The sequence below is a fragment of the Mycosarcoma maydis genome, chromosome 19 (assembly GCF_000328475.2).
Source record: "Mycosarcoma maydis chromosome 19, whole genome shotgun sequence".
NCBI classification, from domain to species: Eukaryota; Fungi; Basidiomycota; class Ustilaginomycetes; order Ustilaginales; genus Mycosarcoma; species Mycosarcoma maydis.
In genome coordinates this window covers 448,350-465,780 of record NC_026496.1, presented here as the reverse complement: position 1 = coordinate 465,780, position 17,431 = coordinate 448,350, and the positions used below count along the sequence as shown (strand labels likewise).

Genomic DNA, 17,431 nt, shown 5'->3' with positions numbered 1-17,431 from the left:
ATTTCGGAGAGCTGTGGAATGAGTGAGAAGTTCGGCTTACGGGAGTGCGAGTGGTGAGTATTGATGATGGGGGGTTAGCGAAGAAAAAAGAAAATCGAGAGAAATGTGATTGTATGTCTTGTTTAGCGACAAACGTGGATGACAGATTGACGATTGTGAAGATGGATAGGATGGTAGCGATTATGAGGAGGAGTTTTAGCGTTGCTGGCAAGCAAGGATGTAGGATGTATACTAGGGGTGGGGAACGGAGGGGTGTGGGGGGAGCAAGAGCATCTGAGCCGGTGTTGAAGCGCGATGTGCGAGCAGCGCCGGTTGTGTCTCGGCCCAGCAATTCGTCGTCGACGGCTTCGCATCCACCAGCTACTTCCGCTCGTCATGGTGGCAAGAAAGGCTCGGTATTCGCATCTTACAAGGCTTTGCCCTACAATACCAAGCTGGTGTTTTGCTCCTGTGCAGCCAGTACGTCTTCGCATTCCATCCTGTCGACTCGACCCGTTCCCATACTGACCTTGTCTCGCATCGCATTCCATCGAATCCACAGTGTTCGCCGCACTCGGCCTGCTTGTCGCCGATAAGCTCGAAGATCTCTTCCCTGCTCACAACCATCGTACCCCCTCGTCGCCTACAACATCTTCACCAAAATCCATCCAGCATACCGCCGACACCCCGCAAACGCCTACCGACACAAACGATCCCAAACCCAAACTGTTCAGCATCAGCGTCGTCGATCGTTCTTGACCATCCTAGCGTAGCAACTCATTGCCGAATGTATGCAGTCCCAGAGCTTCGCAAAACGAGTAAATGTGAGAAAGACACGCAAGTTGACGTATGATGTACAAGAGCAGTGTGGATATACAAAACAACCGCGACGAAATAGTCGCTCAGACACGCGAGCTAGTCGATCAGTCGTCGTCCTCGGACAGCTTGGGGGCGAGGTAAAACCTCACGTAACCGTTCTCGAAGCTAAACTCGCACTGATAAAAAAAAGAAGAGTGCAGGCAGAAGCCAAGTGGTTTCGTCAGCGCTGAAAGCAGGGACAGACGGGTAGACGGAGGATAACGTACCAGGAGGGGAACTTCGTTGCTCATATGCAACTGCACCTCGTCGGCCAGTGGAGCAGCCTTGGCAAAGTTGCTCAAGTATTTCAAGCTAAAAGTCAAATTCACCGCCTGTTGCATCTCGATTTTGACGGGTACTTGTCCACCTGCAGAGCTCGAGCTAGTGGCGTCTTGCTTGCGCTTCTTCTTGGCTGGCTTGACGTCTTCGTCCTCATCGTCATCTTGATCGGCGAGCACTGCTGTACCGCTACCTTGTTTGAGCGTCATTCGAGCTGCGCCGATCTCGCCTTCTGCCGAAAACGAAACACCTTCTTTGGAAACCTCGATCTTGACGCTCTCACCGATGTTGGCAAGGTCACGACAGATACGTCCAAATTCACCCGAAGACATCTTGACAACAGCGTCGTACTGTGTGTCAGGAATGCCGAGGTGTTCCGAGTCGATGTCCATGAGCTTCATCTCGAACTCGCCCACTCGATCCGATTTGGGCGATTCGAACGTCATCTGAAGCGTGTCGCCATCGTCGGATTTTTTGAGCGCAAGAACGTCGTCGTTATTGGCGCTTTTCAGGATCTTACCGAGCGACGAGAGCGAGACACCGATCGACATAGGTCGATCACATCGGAATTCCTCAAAACAGTCGGTGCGAAGCTCGATGGCCGAGAGCGCGACGTGCGAGTTATCCATCGCTTGCAGTCGCTGTTATGGTACAAAGCAACGCGGACGTCCCAAAGGGAAAGGTCAGCGCGATGAACCGATATACAGCCAGATCAAATGCGACGTTGCGCGTACAACTTACAATGCCGTCCTCGGAGCATTCAAAGTTGGCATCGGTGATCAGCTCGCGCACGGCATCGAGCACCTTTTTGAGCTGCACAGACGACACAAACAGGCAGCAGGCAGCAGGCAGCAATCAGCATCAGCGACCAAGCGTTGAAAAGCAGAAGAAAGATGGTGTCAGTTGACCTCTCGGTCCAAAGTTCCACTGCCGATCGACCAACTTACAAGGACAGCCTCAGGGAGACGAGCTTCCAACATGATTGCAGCTAATTCGTGCGGTGTTCCGTGTGGAGATTGCTGCGTTGGTCCTTAGGGGGCGAATTGCTTTGTGTATGTGTGCGTATGTGTGTGTGTGAAAGAGAGAGAGAGAGAGACCCAGAACAGAGAGATGATAGGAAGCTAGCAATGGCGTGTGGAGAGGAAGGAAAGCAAGCAAGCCAATCGACGCACTGGATTGTTGACCAACTAACTCTCTGATACGCTCGTGACTCTCTCACGCGGCAAACGCGCTCTTCAAGGCTTTGGCTTGGAACGTTGACCGCACTCACGAGTTTTGTGACTGTGCCGTTGCAAAAGCTGTAGCTCTGTAGTTGAAAAGACTCTCAGATTGACCGACATTCGTGATTCTCTGTGCTCGATCAGGTGAAATTTTCAGTACGCGCACGCGTGATTCGTGATTGTGCGCGTCTTGGTGCTGCGCCATGCAGTTCAGCCACTCTACGCGAGTCAGAGTCACGAGTGCACACACCACCCGCGACGCGCCGTCGAACTTTTGCGGCATTTATTTACTATAAAAGAGATGCTTAATTCATAGATTGAAAAACCGAGGTGGGAAGAGAGAAAAGACGCGTGAGTCTATGTCTAAGTGGAGAGTGACGAGTGACGAGTGACGAGTGACAAGTGTGTTGGTCTTTTCGTGGCTAGCGACGCGCTTTGCCCCCGCGAGCGTCTCTGCTTAAAAGCTAAGCTTCCCAAACAAATGGACCCTGAAGCCGTTTCTCGTGCGGCAATCATCGTGAATTGCGTATCAAGGCAATCCAAATCTAACGACCAACACTCAGACTTGCGACTTGTACAGCCCTTATCGTGCATCGATGCTTGCGCTCACATGCATTGCTTGCACACTGCTACCTGATGCCTTGCTGCAGAATGTCGATAGAGAATGTTACTACTGCGACAGGCGCCCACTATGCATCCTTAACAGCATCCGATCACCTGCAGTCGTCGGGAGGCTTTGCACTGACACACGTGTTACGAGGTCATACATCTGATGTGAGTTTGCCTCACCTCGTTTGCCTGTGACCAGATGCGCATCGAGCATGTCATGCTGAACCTTTGTGACTCGATTCGATTCAATTGGCGCCACTTTTATTGCAGGTCCGTTCGGTAGCGACCACATTCGACCACCTCTCCCAACGCGAAGCGCTGCTGTCCGGTTCACGAGACCAATCCGCTACTTACTGGTCGCGAGCATCCACTTCCGACTCGTCGAGCTTCGAAAAGGGCACCACTTTCCACGGGAACCGTTTTTGCAATGCGGTCGAATTTGTGGCCCCTGCACCCTCGCTTGGGTTGCCCAGAGGGCATATACTGATGGGCAGTCTTGATTCTCAGATCCGCTGCTTTGATCCTCTTCGCTCCGATAAGCCGCTCCAAGTCCTGTCAGATCACTGGGACAACATCTCTGTCTTGAAGGCCTATAGATACCAAGATGGACAAGGAGTAGAGAGCAACGCGCTACCGCTCTTCATCTCAGCAAGCTGGGATAAGACGGCAAGAGTGTGGATGTGGGATCCTGCAGAGGCTAGGTGGAGCGCAAGATACGTGCTGCGCGACCATGACGAGGCGGTCTGGGGGGTACAGATTGTGCAGCCTCCCTCGTCGACTGCGTCCAAAGCAGAGGCAGAGATTTCACAACAAGGCAGATATCTCACTTCTTCGGCCGACCTTTTCATCCGGCTCTTCCATGGCGAGCAGCTTCATGCTGTATACGCCGGTCATACAGACGTTGTGCGCTCTCTGCAAATGCTGCCTCTCCTGCCTTTGACGCCGGTTGCTGATGCTAAAAACGTCAGTACGACGAGCGCAAAACCAGCCTACTATCCAAATGAGCAGCTTTTTGCTTCGACGTCCAACGATGGCACCGTCCGTGTCTGGTCTCTCGACTCTCGCCGAAGCCGTACACCTGGCAACGGTGGCGAAGCACTGCGCCTGCTCAAAGGACATACCAGCTTAGTATACGACCTATCAGCCTACATCGAGCATGATTCGGCTCATCCGAGACTTGTCAGCAGCGGCGAAGATGGCACTTTCCGCGTCTGGGACTGGGTCTCGGGCGAGCTACTCCAGACGATAGCTGTGCCCGTGATATCGGTTTGGACCATCGCAGTTCTGCCGCGATCGCAACATGTCGTAGTTGGCTGCAGCGATGGCCTGGTTCGTATCTATTCGCGACATCCGCCTTGCACATCACTCGAAAACAGCGACTTTGCGGGTACACCGCTATCGGCGAGCGAGGCAGCGATCGAAGCACAGAAAGCGCACGACGTCCAGGAACACCACAAGCTTGCTATCCAAGCAACGACGTCCGTGTCCAGCTCGGACGAGCCGCAGGACGATACCGAAGGTGAATTCTGGAAAGGCCAGCGATACGACTTTGTGCTTCGCATCGACGTATCGGACGATCTCGAACCTCTACCATTGCCCATTAATCGGGTTGATGACCGAAGCCAGGTCGTTTCGGACTTTGTTGCTCTTCATCAGCTTCCCGAGTCGTACACAGACAAGATCCTGGGCTTCGTCAGTCTCGTCCTCGGCTGATATGCAATACATGCTGCAATAGGACATGCCGTCATGCCAAGTCTGTGTCGCGTTTTTGCAGGAGCATCTGTTCAATGATTGGATGCGGTTGCGTCCAAGACAAGGATCGGGCGTCTCAAGTCGTCGCCGGCCAGAAGAACCGTTGGAACCGGCGATCTTTGTACGCGGTCAAGCATCTTCACGCTTCACGCTTCCCTGAGGCTTGACAAGTGAGTGGGTCAGAGAGCGAAACACTCATTACTTTTTCGTAATTCTCTCCGCACGTACAAACACGAAATAGCCTTTGACGTCGGGCGAACTCGAAGTACATCAAGTTAACTTGCAGCAAATTCTAACCGCGTTGGCGGCTCTGAGGACATTGCACCAAGGCGTAAGGACGCCGGTGAGGAGAAACCAGCGTCTCGGAAAATCATGCGCACCTCCATTCACGATATTCGAAAGGCATGTGCACAACAGCATACCCCTGTCACTGTACGAGTTGCCGCTTTGATACTCTCCTGAATTCCGGCGTGAACCGTGAATCGTGAATCGTTGCCCCAGGATTTCGGGGAGAACCATGATCCAAAATCAGGCAACGGAGCAAGCTCGGTCCAGCTCTGATCTTGATCAACATAGCGACCGAGGATAGAAGCTTCTCTTAGCGGGAGGAACAAGGCGCAGCTTCGGACAGTGACCGGCGACGTTTTCACCGTGTAGAATAATCTCGCCGAAGGAAGCCTCGAATTACGCAGTGTCGTGCTTGCTCGCTCGAACTCTGGTGTCGGTCAATTCCAGAGCCGCCCAAAGTGGAAGCGCGTTGCAGCTGCTGGCCATGTGGCAGCCAACCTCCAATTGCCGATTGAAGCTTGCACGACGCATACTGTACAATCACGACTCACGAATCCCTCGTCGATAAAGAAAGGGGCCATTGGCCAGTTCGTGGTCGGTGTCGGTGGAGCGGTCCTAGTCTCGAGTCAAAAACGAGACAGAAACAAGACCGAGCTGTGCGGTGCTTTGAAATTTCTCCGCGCTCCAAGCGTGATCTGATATTCACTCGTGATTCATGATTCGTGATTCACGATTCAGATGCTGTAAATTCAGCAAGTATAGTCGTGAGTAGGTCTTGCTTGTGTGCGTTTGCAATCGTGAATCGCTGACCCCGCAGCCGCGAAATCGTGAATCGTGAATGGAAAGATCCGAGGGCGTGCTGCCCAGCGCTCCATATTTTCCCGAAAGTCAAATCAGTCACGAGTGTTTGGACTTGTTGAAAGCCGGCAACCCGAGCTTGACTTGAGATCGTGAAACGTCTAGGACAACCAAAGAGTTTGAACAAGCTCCTGGAAAGCCTGTATTCGGTGTAATCACGGAAACGGCATCTGTGGGATGAGCGAGAAGTACACGGTCATTCGAAAATCTTTCGTGGGAGAGAGGGAGAGAGACAGACAAAGAGTACCAAAAGAAGCCGGTCCGAATCCGCCGCCATGCTTACCAGGTCCCACCGGAGTTGGTCGGATGGCAGCTGTTGCCCTGGACTTGATTGGCACTGGACAAAAGATTCGTTCGCTTTGCAGCGTGGTCAACAGGTGTCTAGCTCGGTCCCCTGAGCTCTTCTGCGAATGCTTGGTCCTCTTGTCATCGAGCAGTCCACCGACGATAGCCGCATCATGAATGTGTTCCTCAGGCTTGCAAGCTCTGTACAAGTGTCGTTCATCTTGTCATCTTGACACCCTCCCACATCAACCTGTGTCAGCCTGACTTTGGCCGAAGTACCTTACTCGATCAAAGTGTCTTCTTTCCGGACTCTGACTCCGTTCTCGCCAACTCCCCCTTATTACCGCCCGTCAATACTTTCTTACTTGCCCTTCTCAGCATCAATCACAATGGCTGCGTCAGAGTGTCGCTCGTTGACTCACTTCCACACTAGACCGCCGCCATGACCGCTCTACAAAGCCGTCTTGACGACGACTTGCTTTCAAAGTACCTACATCCACCCGGCGAGGACAGCGCATACATTCGATCAGACAGTCATCGTCAGCGAATTCGGGTGAGCAAGATTCTGCATACCCCGAGACGCAAAGGTGCTCAGCATTTTTGAACCGAGCAGAGGTGGCAAGCATGGCGAGCTAGGAGGTTCCAGCTCGATCCGTATCACAGCTCAGCCTCTGATCACCATCTCTGGTTATTTCATTCATCAGCAGAAATGGCTTAGAGTCCAAGAGATGAGGAAAGCAGCCACAAGTCTTTCAAGTGATGTAGAGCGCAGGCCCTGCTCAGCAATGACCGATCTACATCGGTATGCATCCGAAACTCGACGTCACGACAAGCAGTTGACACAACATTGTCCTCATCCGCGGCACATGGATCAGTCAGCTGGTCTACGTTCTCTCTCGACGGGCACGTCCGAAGGCGACTCAGCTCCTAATGCACGCCAAGAGCAAGGCAGTCGTACGATCCAAAAGACACGGCGATGGCGGCTCACCCGAACATGACAGTACAAACTCGGCGCGACACGGACGGTGTTGTCACCTTTCTCCCTGCTCGGGGTACTATCCACAGTCGGCACCTCCGACCTCTAGGACCTCACAGCTCTGGGAGAGCCGACTTCTCCTAGCCGCTGTGCTGCTGCTGCAATCCGACGGATCACTCTGGTTTGAATGCTGGGTGGACTTGCCCGTTGGGTTTCCGTCAAGAGAAAGGATCTGTCAGGCAGCGGTGCAATCACCGCGCGCTGTGCACGGATCTCTCACAACGGGACTGCGCAGAAAGTTAGCTGTTTGATTCGCTCTGATCACTCCGTTACTTGGCAGGCGGGCGGGACGTTGCGGTTTCTACGAGCTGTGTACGCAATCCAGCCTCTCGAGATCGAGGCCAGCAACACTCCAAGGCTGTCTACCCCACACGATTGCAAGAACGTGAGGTCGCGGATGAGCTTCGACTGTCCAAGCCATTCATGATCACACTCGCAACTGACACAGACGACGGCGCAAAAAGGGGCCTACGTACGACACATGGTTCATCTTGACATCTCTGACAAGCGCATCCCAAACTCCACGGATATGCAATTGAGCATCGACTCGAGAATCGTCATGTATATCTTGTCGCTCTTCAAGCCGGCCGAGCGACAACTGACTCAAGAAGCCAAGACGGACGCGATGCCAAGAAGCAGTTGAGCGCCAGATACCGCGACGGATTTGCAGATCATTTTTTATCGATCAGAAATCAGGGCTGAGCTGCAACTCCATATTGGGAAGAATCAGGAATGGATGCTCTTGATTGTTGTCGTCTGCAGCGTCTGTCATGACCTTGTCTCGCTGGCATCGCTGCCCACATCTTGGGTCGATCTCCAAGATAGCAGGCAACGAAGCAGCGAGTCAATCAGCAAGCAACGTTCCGAGATCAAGAGGATGCTCACCACTCATATCCTGGACAGGACAGCCCGTGCGGTCTCAAGAGTTGACCGATAGTTTGGTGCATCCGAACTTCAAAGGCTTTCGCCAACAGGATCTCTAGCACGATCTGCAAGTCATCCGTGGTTTAACGTCGCCCGGAAGGCCTGTTCCGCACGTCGATTCTTGCTTGCAATCACGAGTGTGCCCCTTGTTGCAGCTAAAGCGTTGACGCTCGCTCGGCACTTTGGTTGCAAAACCTTCGTCATTGTTGCGATTCGAGCGCACATGTCTTGGATCACGGCAGTTCCACAATTGTGCGCATTCGAGAGGTGCGTAACGCTGCGAGGCTTTGGTGCATCTTGACCCGCTCACGTGGCTCTCAATTTTATGAAGAGTTTCAGTCACGAGTCACGAGTGGACCGATCGATTCGTGTTTCGTGATGCGTGATTTGGTCGCTTTTCAAGTTTGGAAACCCTGGAAAGAAAATTTGCCTTGGTAAAAAAAATCTCGTATTAAGAAAAGCGCATTATTGCAGCGCTTGTGGGTAAATTGACCCCAACTTACGCTCGAGTCGTCCGTCTCCCGCCTCAGCAACATAACTCCGACGTGGTCGACCGAATTTGCACCGTACTCGACACTCTTCTGTCGAAGCAATCTGTTCAAACCCAAAAGCGTTGGGGTTGGGTTCGGGGAACAAGCGCAAACGAGTGGCCTTGGCTCGACAGCTGAACGAAGACCAAGTGCCACAAAATCACAGATTTGACTTGGCCTTTTTTTGCCGAACTCATTTCGGCTCAGATGCTGACAAGACATGAAAATGCTCAGAGCCATGCATCTATTGCATCTGTCGTTTCGATTCTTGTCCCATCTGATCTGATCAGTTTGCATCTCGTCAAATCATCTTGTCGTCCCTTGGTCGCTTCGTCGCATCACACTTGCCACGGTGCCGGCTGGTGCATCCGACTGCATCAAGCTCGTCATCGCCAGTGATTCCAAGCAACAATCTCGAATCTGCTGCTGCTGACCTGACCCTCGCCTTAGCACCTCATCGCATCGCGTCGCTTCATCCCAATCATTCGTCCGTTTATCGGAGCGTCCAGCCAATCGAGCGTTGACTTTTCCTTCCGTCCAAATGACCGGGTCCTTTCTTCTCTCAGCTGCTCGATCCTAGCAGCCACGCGTAATATCGCAAGTACACGCGGGCCTGCCTGCGTTGCGTTTTGCTTCTGCTTCTCGACCCTGCATCTTCCTGTACTGCCTTCACCTTTGCAGATCACTCACAACTCTGGTTGCAGCCCTGCAGTCAGGTCTGCTCAACTTTCCGATCTCGCTAGTCCGCAGCCGCCTCTGCACTCGAAAAAGGTGGCGCTCTCTGTCTCTGGCCTTTATCTTTTCTTGCATTAACGTCTTCCGACTTTGCCTAGTCCTCGTCACATGTGGCCCATCTACAGCCTCTAGACAGAATCCAGAGCACTTCTGCTAGGCGACCGCCATTTCAGAACCCGCTGGTTTACCTATGTTGCGCTCTCAGTAGAAGGTGCGGCGTTTCACCACGGAAGTTGAACCTCCGATTTTTTCGCCGCCACGCCCTCCAGGTGATCCCGGCTCCCAGAGCAGCAGCGCGTTTGATCCACTTGAAAACTACCTCGTTCGACTGTCGGAGTCGTTTTTGCAGAACACCGTAGCCACCACGCTCACGCCATCTCATTCCTCGCCTAGGCCTGCTCCTCATCTTGTTACTCTATCCTCCTGACATCAACGCACCACACCGATACTCTGTCGACTCCAGTTGCGCTCATCGCCTGCATTCACAACTACCTGATTCGATCGTCGATACATTCCATGCAGGTTGCTTGAGGCTTGCAGCCGTGCCACACACAAAGTGCTGTTCAATCCACACTGGCAACTGCAAAAAATCCATTCATAATGTCATCCCATAATTCGACAGTTGCTCCTTCTGCAGTGGGCGGTAGCATACCGAGCAAGCGCATGGGCGACGATGCGAAATCCGACTCCAACTCTCAGCAAGCGACGAAACGGAAGCGGCCGCAGTCTTGTGACATTTGTCGCTCGCGCAAGATCAAGTGTGTGCGTCTCAAGGTAGACGGTCTGGACGCTTCTGCAGACAACCGTTGTGTGCAGTGCCGCGCGATCGATGCCAAATGCACGTTTGACTATGTTCTCAGACGACCCGGTCCACAGAGCACATTTGCCAAGACAGCCAGAAAGGAAGCAGCGGCCAGGACTAAGGTATCAGCACCAGACTCGCATCTAGCGGCTACTCCCTTGTCGCACTCTCGATCTTTGACATCGGCGTTTGTGGAGGCGCTTGCCACGCAAGTCGGAGGCGCGTCACCGCACACTCAACACAACGCTTCGGCTGCATCCCCTAACGACGACAGCTGGTACCGCGCTCTCACGGCTTCCAACTACGCCTCTGGAAGCGCCAATGGCACACAGACGCGTTCGTCGTCTTGGAGCGGCGCCACCAACTTTGACGCGTACCTCAACAACTCGATGCTCGCCATGACACCAGCTCACTTTGCTGGCATAACGGCAGCATCGCCTTTTGGATTCTCACCGCAGAACATGGGCAGCCTCGCGGGTGCGTCGCCGTCGGTGAGCATGTCGGGCTCTTCTTCTGCCACTCCCGGCAGCTACGCAGGTTCGTCGTGGCATGGCCAGCCGCGTTCCGATGCAGGAAGCTCACGCTCCGCGGCCCCGCTCGCATCCATGCTTCACACGCAGCCGCAACCCCATCAGCAAACCCAAGCTCAAGAGCACCCACACCAACAACAGCAACAGCAACAGCATCGCGCAGCAGCGCTCGTCGATCACATTCAGTCCTTCGAGGTGGCAGCTGGCCTTGCTGGCACCGACACTCGCGCAGCGCCACTGCCTCTTCCGATTCCTTCCTTCTCCCGCGTGTCATCGCCAGTGCCAATGTCAGCGACCTTGCCACAGACCCATCAACACAGCACACAGGAACCAAACCAGCAGAATCACCAACCTCAACAAATACCTATCCCCTCTCATCAGCAACAGCAAGGTCATTGCTTTGATGGATCTGGTAGCTTCGCGCCTCTAAACACACAAGCGCACGCCGATACCTGTAGCGCCACCAGTCAGAAAAACAAGCAAGCACGCAGTCTTTGCGACGTGTCTGTGGGACCTGTGCTCGGGCCGCGGTCGCTTGACAACATTGCGCCACGCCAGACGTTTCTGGCGATCATCTCGCTGTACTTTCACTACCTGTGGCCGTTGCTGCCGATCGTGGATCGTCCTTCGTTCAGCCACGACCTGCTGAATCGCAGAGACGAACGCGACCAGGCGTTTTTCGCGTTTGTGCTCAGCCTCACGTCGTACACGCTGATCCAATGCCCCAGGACTGTGATTCCTGCGCCCTGGGCGTTCTACCGAAGATTGCATCGCATCTGCCATCTCACATCGCGCAGGATGCAGCCTCGCGTATACGACCCTCCGCAGCTGCTTCACGTCAGCACGCTGTACTGCGATCACATCTATCTGGGCACCGTGGGCAAGGTCAACGCGGGCAAAGCGGTGCTCGCTGAGGCTGTGCGAGTGGCGTACACGCTAGGTCTGCACGACGAGCGCAAGGACGATTCGAGGAGAGGTGCTGCGCCGTACGGTCTGGATGCGTCGTCGTTTGCGTACTACCAAGCACCGACGGCGAACGCGGTGGAAAACGAGCTGCGAAAGCGCCTGTTTTGGGTGCTGCACGGCAGCTCCACTACGATCGCCATGCTGGAAAACGAGCCAGCGCTGATTCATGCTATCGATGCGTGCGTCGATCTTCCGCTTGCGGTCGATGAGGAGGCGCTGGCGCGGCCTGGCCACATCCAAAGATCTCCGAGCGTGCTTCATGGTTTCCTGATCGTGACGCGATTGCACCAGGTGATGCTCGAGCTGCTCGAGTCGTACCGCCGCGATCGACGATTTCCTATCGACGATCTTTCGGTGGCTAGATCACGCATCCGCTACCTCGCCGATGTACTGCGCAGGCTGCAGGAGGCCATCGACGATATGCCGGAAGAACTGCGAAATCCGATCTACACGCATTCACCGCCTGAACCGATTCGTCGACCTGGCAGTGCGCTTCCTGCGCTCGTGACGGTTTCTGCGCATGGCCAGCATGCGCAGCATGAGCAGCATGCGCCGCTGTTGCAAGCAATCGGATTTGATGCCGCCACTCAAACAGCGCTAGGCAACCATGTGAGTGGCACATCGCCATGGCCATGGCCGGCCGAGACGTTTACACGCGACGGCCTGCCGAACGCGGAAGCACGCAGTTCGAACAACTCTTCGTCGACGCACTCGCCACGAGCTGGCGGTGCTTGCGAGGCCAATATGTCGACGAGGTATGGCGGTGCAATGGCTGCAGGTGCCGGTGTAGAGCGTGGACAGCCTGCGCACCACGGTCTCGCTCCACTGGCTGTGCGCACGCCACGCATGCGCACCGGCGTCGAGGCGCGCGCTGCCAGCCTGACCATGATGGACATGGTGAATGTGTTCCGGCCTTCGCCGCCGCCGGCGTCGGCGTCGTCGACGCCGGTGCTGTCGCCCATGTGCACACTGCACGCCAATATCGTGACCACGGAATCACTCGTGCGCTTCCTGCTGACCGAGTACCGCGATATGGTCACCACACGCATCCGCGAGCTGAAACTTCGACAACCGTCGCACCTCGCGCTCGCCTCGTGCGCTCCCGAAGATGTGCACAGCCAAGTATGGCAGGAAGCAGCCGCGAATCTGCTGCGCACGTTCAACAACCTCCCGCTCGACGCTCTGGCGAGCAACGGACAGAGTCTGATCGACAAGATTATCTACGTGGTCACCGCCTTGTTGAACCGCACAAGCAGTCGCGGTGTGACGACTGGGTTTGGGTACATGTCGAGTTTGTTGGCGACGCTGACGCGGTTGAGTCAGACGAGGAAGGAGGATAGTGCGAGCGAGATCGAGGAGGAAGACGCGGTGACGGGCGAGCGATGGGTAAGCCAGCAGATGGGCGGTGAGGGGGGTGCTGGAGGTGCTGGGACCGGTGGGACCGGTGGAGCTGGTGGTACTGGAGCTGGTGGTGCTGGTGGAGCTGGTGACCAAGGAGGTTCGAGTGATCGCGGAGGGTCAGGTTCCGGTGGCAACTCCGGTGGCAACTCTGGTAGCGCCGGTCCTGGTGGCGCACCCGATACCGACGCCAACCGCGGCGCTCGCGACGTTCGCGGCGACTCGACGCTCACCGCCTTTGCCAAACCCAGCGACGCGCCGTCGGTGGAAGCGTCGAGCCCTGTGCACTTTGCGCCATGCACACGCTCCACCACGGGCACCTCGAGCGTCGATACGGCCAGCACCACGCCTACCGAACGCACGCCGCGCCGCGCATTCCCCAAACTCGTCGCTACCAACAGCGAAGCGTCGTCGCACAAACACAGTGCGCTCGCCGCGCCGCTCGACCACGCGTCGTGCACGCCTCCGTCGCAACCGTGCCTTGCGCGCCACCGTCCTCCGCACGCCCGCCATCCGAGCATCGCTCAACACGCCTGACACACGCCCCTGCACTGCCCGTGACTGAGCCTCGCAGCCATTCAACAGCTGTGATCCCTGATCGAAATACGATTTCACCATCATACAGCGTACTATACACGTGTGCTGAACGTGTCACTCTTGGCGCACTGGCGCTTGTCTATCAGCATCCACTGCGCTGGATCGGGAGCGTTGGAGAAACATCGGGTGCCTGCATGACGAGCGCTGAGGAATGCCATCCGGCAAATGCGATATCGAACGCAACCGGAGTGAGCTTCTTACTCTGTGCGCCATGCTGCGCGTGAGCGACGATGCTGATGGGTGTCGGCATAGCAACGTCCTGCTCGGACTGGTAATTGGGGCGCGCGGCTGATGTGCGCATTTGTGCGCGAGGAGCGGTGCCAACTCTTGGACGTGCGGCGAACCCGATTCTGGGCTGGAAAGCACCTCTCTGTTCACCGCCACGCGAGACCCGAGGGAGCGGAACGAGGTTCGAAAACGAGCGTTGCTCATCTTGGTCGGCTTGCTCGGCTAGCTCGGCTTGATCGCACGCTGGTAGTTGATCCGCCTCGGTGGACTGATTCGCCGACGCCCACGGTGGATGCCAGTTGCCCAACGCACCCTTGCTGAACGACCCCCATGTGAGAATCTCGCCCTTCTGCGTCAGCGCTCCATAATGATAGTCGCCCATGGTCACTTTGATTACGCCGCGAGCCTGCAGTTGTGGGATTAGCTCGGGAGACGCCGACATGGACGATCCCAGCAACACAAGCGTCTGTGCGTCCTGGTCGGTTTCCAGCACTGCTGGCTGCCCATCCCGCCATTGCGGCCGTTTGGCTGGCTTGACAGTGTGGAAAACGACAAATGTCCGAAATTGCGCCGAAATGTGCGAAATGCCGCCCACGCTTCCTTGGGCTCCTCGCCCATCTTTCAGCCACGCAGAGTCGAAACCCGGCAGACCCTGTGGATCTTCAAAAGCTGCCAGCCTCTCCCACTTTGCTCGAGACTCGAGAAACACGTGAAAGCGAGACGTCAAATCTAGCAAGCGTCCAGACTGCGCATGCGTCTCGACACCATCACGATGCTCACGATGCAAGTGGTCAAAAAGTTGTTGATTCACAAGACCATCCTCTTCCCGCGTCCGATAGTGACTCATATCGAGTCTGTGCAACGTTCCAGCTTGTGTCAGAGCAACGATGAAGTCTTCTCCTGCTGCGATCTGTACGACTTTGTTGGCAAGATGCTCTCGCTCTTGCTGCTCAGCGTCGAGGACGATTGGTGGCAATCGAACAGGAGTGATATCGAGTCGCCACGTCTTGGTGTGGGCGCCGCCAGGCGCAGAGGGCGACGCTGGTTCTTCGGCCGTCTGGTAGCCGCGAAAAACAGCTTGGCTCCAATTTGTGCGCCACAGCCAGATTTCGCCCGTCTGCGTGAGGATCGCTGAGAAATACCACCCGGCTTCGAGCTGTTTGACGTTGGTGATGGGTACAATGTCGTTCTGACTTGTGATGCTAGTCTTGGAGTTTGGAGGAGCGATGAGATGAGCTGGAAAGCCGACGTGCTCCCAAATGGTACCCCACGCTGACCATTCCAAAAGCCGGTTGTCATGAGACAGCGCAACGGCGTGATGGCGTCCGCCCGAAAGCGATCGGATTGGCGGCAGATTTTTTATCGGCTGTGGCGTGGATACCACTTTGCCCGGGTGACATAGGGTATCGATCGAAGTTGCGCTTACTTCACCATTCATTGTGCCCCAAGCCCACACTTGGCCCGTCGAGGTTCGAGCATGGAATGACCAACCTCCGGCGATGATCTCGACCACGGCGCCCGCGGGCTGCTCTTGGCCTTCTGATGCACCGAGTCGCGAAGCACTCATCGAGGTGAGCTTGATCGGGTAAGGGATACCTGCGCTGATATTTGTGAGATGGGCGCGCATCTGTTGAGAACGCTCGTGTCTCGTGATGCCAAGTCGACCATTGCTATCCTGACCCCAGACATAGATGTCAGGGTTGCTGAGTCCGGTGTAGAGGCGATACCAACCGCCCATACGAGCAGTTGCATACGCGGGAAAAGTAAAGTCGGCCAGCACTTTGCGTTTCCATAGCACCTCGTCTTCGACAAGCAACTTGGCATGCTTGGAGACGCATCGCAGTGAGGCCAAGTCGCGATCCGATAGCATAGGTAGTAGAGTATCCACCACCACAGGCAGTGGCAGTTCGAGTGGGTTCTGCACCGACATGGGCATTGTGTCAGGTCTTGCTGCGCAGGGAAACAGCAACTTTGTCTATGGACGCGGCTGACAGCGATGCGATCGACAGTGAGGTGACTTGGATGGAGGCATGGTGGATGATCTGCCTTATTATAAGTGACGTTGAAGCTCAGTCGAAAGTGACGTGTGAGCGTGGAGCCTGTCAAGTGTGGATTGGCTGTGAGTTTTGGAAGGTGCCTTTTCCTCGATTTTCTGGTCTCTGCCGCTCTTGAGCAGTCAAAGTCACGAGTGAGTCACATCGTGAGTTAGCTCCTCGTCGGCTGTGTCCATGCGTGATGCTTCCACGAAAATCACAATCACGAATCATGAATTCATGTGGAGAATGGAGAATCCAGGGTCCTTGCTGCAGCAACGCGCGCCGTGTGACGCACTTGGCACTCAATCACGAGTTAGGGGTGTTCAAGCACAGTCACGAGTATGTTTTACCTTAAGCCGTCTTACTGTAGCTTAGGACACAGGGGCAGCGCTCATTTTCAACGCTTCTTCAGCTAAGGCTCGTAACTGAATTCATGGTCCGTGTCAACACAACGAGAAAAAGCAAGAGCAAAAAGGAATAAGGAACAAAATGCTGCCTCTTGACAGTCTCTTCAGTCATACTGCGTGTTGACGGTATCTAAAAGTATCCCCCAACAGCGACAGAGTATCTCCTCATGCCGCTTTCCGCTTCTCCACGCAGGCACAGACACTCTCTCTCAGCATCATCATGGTTCGTACTTTGCAGTGCCGGAGGACCAAGCGGGCAGCTGCAAAGGCTCTTTGGTTGTGGCAAGAGGGGTTCGTGATTGTGTTCAGATCGACACTTGAAGCATTCGTGATTCGAGATTGCGCAGGTGCACACTCTGAGTGCGTGTGCACAGACCGTGGACGCAAGCTTTGTGTTGATGCCGCATCTCTCACTCGCTCAGAGCGGGCGTGGTGTGCTCAGACCGAGGTCAAAGTCGCTTCCTTGCACTTCGACTCGGACATCCGGTACACGGCTCTGAACCACTTGGCCAGTCGAAAGCCGCTAAGACTTGCTCCCTGTTACAACCCTTGTCACTAGACGAGATCACATTCTGCCAGACCGAATGCTTGTTGAACCCGTCTGCCCCCTTATGCTCTCAAGGATGTGAGACTGCTTGAGACCATGGTCTAAGTAGCTTCTTGTAAAGCAATGCTGTTTTGGAGACGATATCGCGCTGTGTTGAGTTTTTTCTGCCACCAAACCGAGCGTATCAAGAAACGACGACCCGCTTAAAGGACCACACAAGCTGATGCCCCTATACCACTTGAGATGTCTGAAGGACCACGTGACGTCGTAGCAGACGACATCGTTGGGCGAAAAAGGTGAGCGCCTCCAACGGGATGAAACCGAAGCAATGCGGAACTCACCAACAACCAAGAAGCTGGCCGAACAATCTGTCGATGATTCAAGAAGTCAAGAAGAAAAAAAAAAGAGAACTGCAGCACCTAGGATTCCCGCGTGGTCCCCCACCGCAGTACTGACTAGGCGACGACATGCTTGACTGCGCAGATCGAACGGGATGCGGTATTTTCATGTCTCTATGGCCGCAGATGACTCAGTTACGAACAAGTATAGCTATCGGCCTTTCACAGT

General features: G+C 55.0%; 6 protein-coding genes and 1 non-coding gene across 7 annotated transcripts; 4 read left to right on the top strand and 3 right to left on the bottom strand.

The window, feature by feature from the left end:
• Positions 1-294: 294 nt before the first annotated feature.
• Positions 295-832, top strand: UMAG_12093 (uncharacterized protein; the record flags this gene model as incomplete). Its single annotated transcript, XM_011393864.1, has 2 exons — positions 295-459; positions 542-832. The coding sequence occupies 2 exons, from the start codon at positions 295-297 to the stop codon at positions 830-832; spliced, it is 456 nt and encodes a 151-aa protein (XP_011392166.1).
• A 70-nt stretch (positions 833-902) lies between these two features.
• UMAG_05403 (putative proliferating cell nuclear antigen) lies at positions 903-2,096 on the bottom strand (the record flags this gene model as incomplete). The annotated part of the gene is made up of 4 exons (XM_011393793.1): positions 903-974; positions 1,065-1,757; positions 1,858-1,929; positions 2,064-2,096. 4 exons carry the CDS (start codon positions 2,094-2,096, stop codon positions 903-905), a joined length of 870 nt encoding a protein of 289 aa, XP_011392095.1.
• An 891-nt stretch (positions 2,097-2,987) lies between these two features.
• UMAG_05402 (uncharacterized protein) lies at positions 2,988-4,658 on the top strand (the record flags this gene model as incomplete). The annotated part of the gene is made up of 2 exons (XM_011393792.1): positions 2,988-3,110; positions 3,216-4,658. The coding sequence occupies 2 exons, from the start codon at positions 2,988-2,990 to the stop codon at positions 4,656-4,658; spliced, it is 1,566 nt and encodes a 521-aa protein (XP_011392094.1).
• Positions 4,659-9,953: 5,295 nt separating this feature from the next.
• Positions 9,954-13,586, top strand: UMAG_05401 (uncharacterized protein; the record flags this gene model as incomplete). The annotated part of the gene is made up of 1 exon (XM_011393791.1): positions 9,954-13,586. The coding sequence occupies one exon, from the start codon at positions 9,954-9,956 to the stop codon at positions 13,584-13,586; it is 3,633 nt and encodes a 1,210-aa protein (XP_011392093.1).
• Positions 13,587-13,728: 142 nt separating this feature from the next.
• Positions 13,729-15,804, bottom strand: UMAG_10215 (uncharacterized protein; the record flags this gene model as incomplete). Its single annotated transcript, XM_011393837.1, has 1 exon — positions 13,729-15,804. One exon carries the CDS (start codon positions 15,802-15,804, stop codon positions 13,729-13,731), a length of 2,076 nt encoding a protein of 691 aa, XP_011392139.1.
• A 733-nt stretch (positions 15,805-16,537) lies between these two features.
• UMAG_05399 (uncharacterized protein) lies at positions 16,538-16,876 on the top strand (the record flags this gene model as incomplete). The annotated part of the gene is made up of 1 exon (XM_011393790.1): positions 16,538-16,876. The coding sequence occupies one exon, from the start codon at positions 16,538-16,540 to the stop codon at positions 16,874-16,876; it is 339 nt and encodes a 112-aa protein (XP_011392092.1).
• Positions 16,877-17,271: 395 nt separating this feature from the next.
• Positions 17,272-17,386, bottom strand: UMAG_16230. The gene has a single exon (XR_897744.1). It is a non-coding gene; the product is annotated as a 5S ribosomal RNA (ribosomal RNA).
• Between the last annotated feature and the right edge of the window lie 45 nt (positions 17,387-17,431).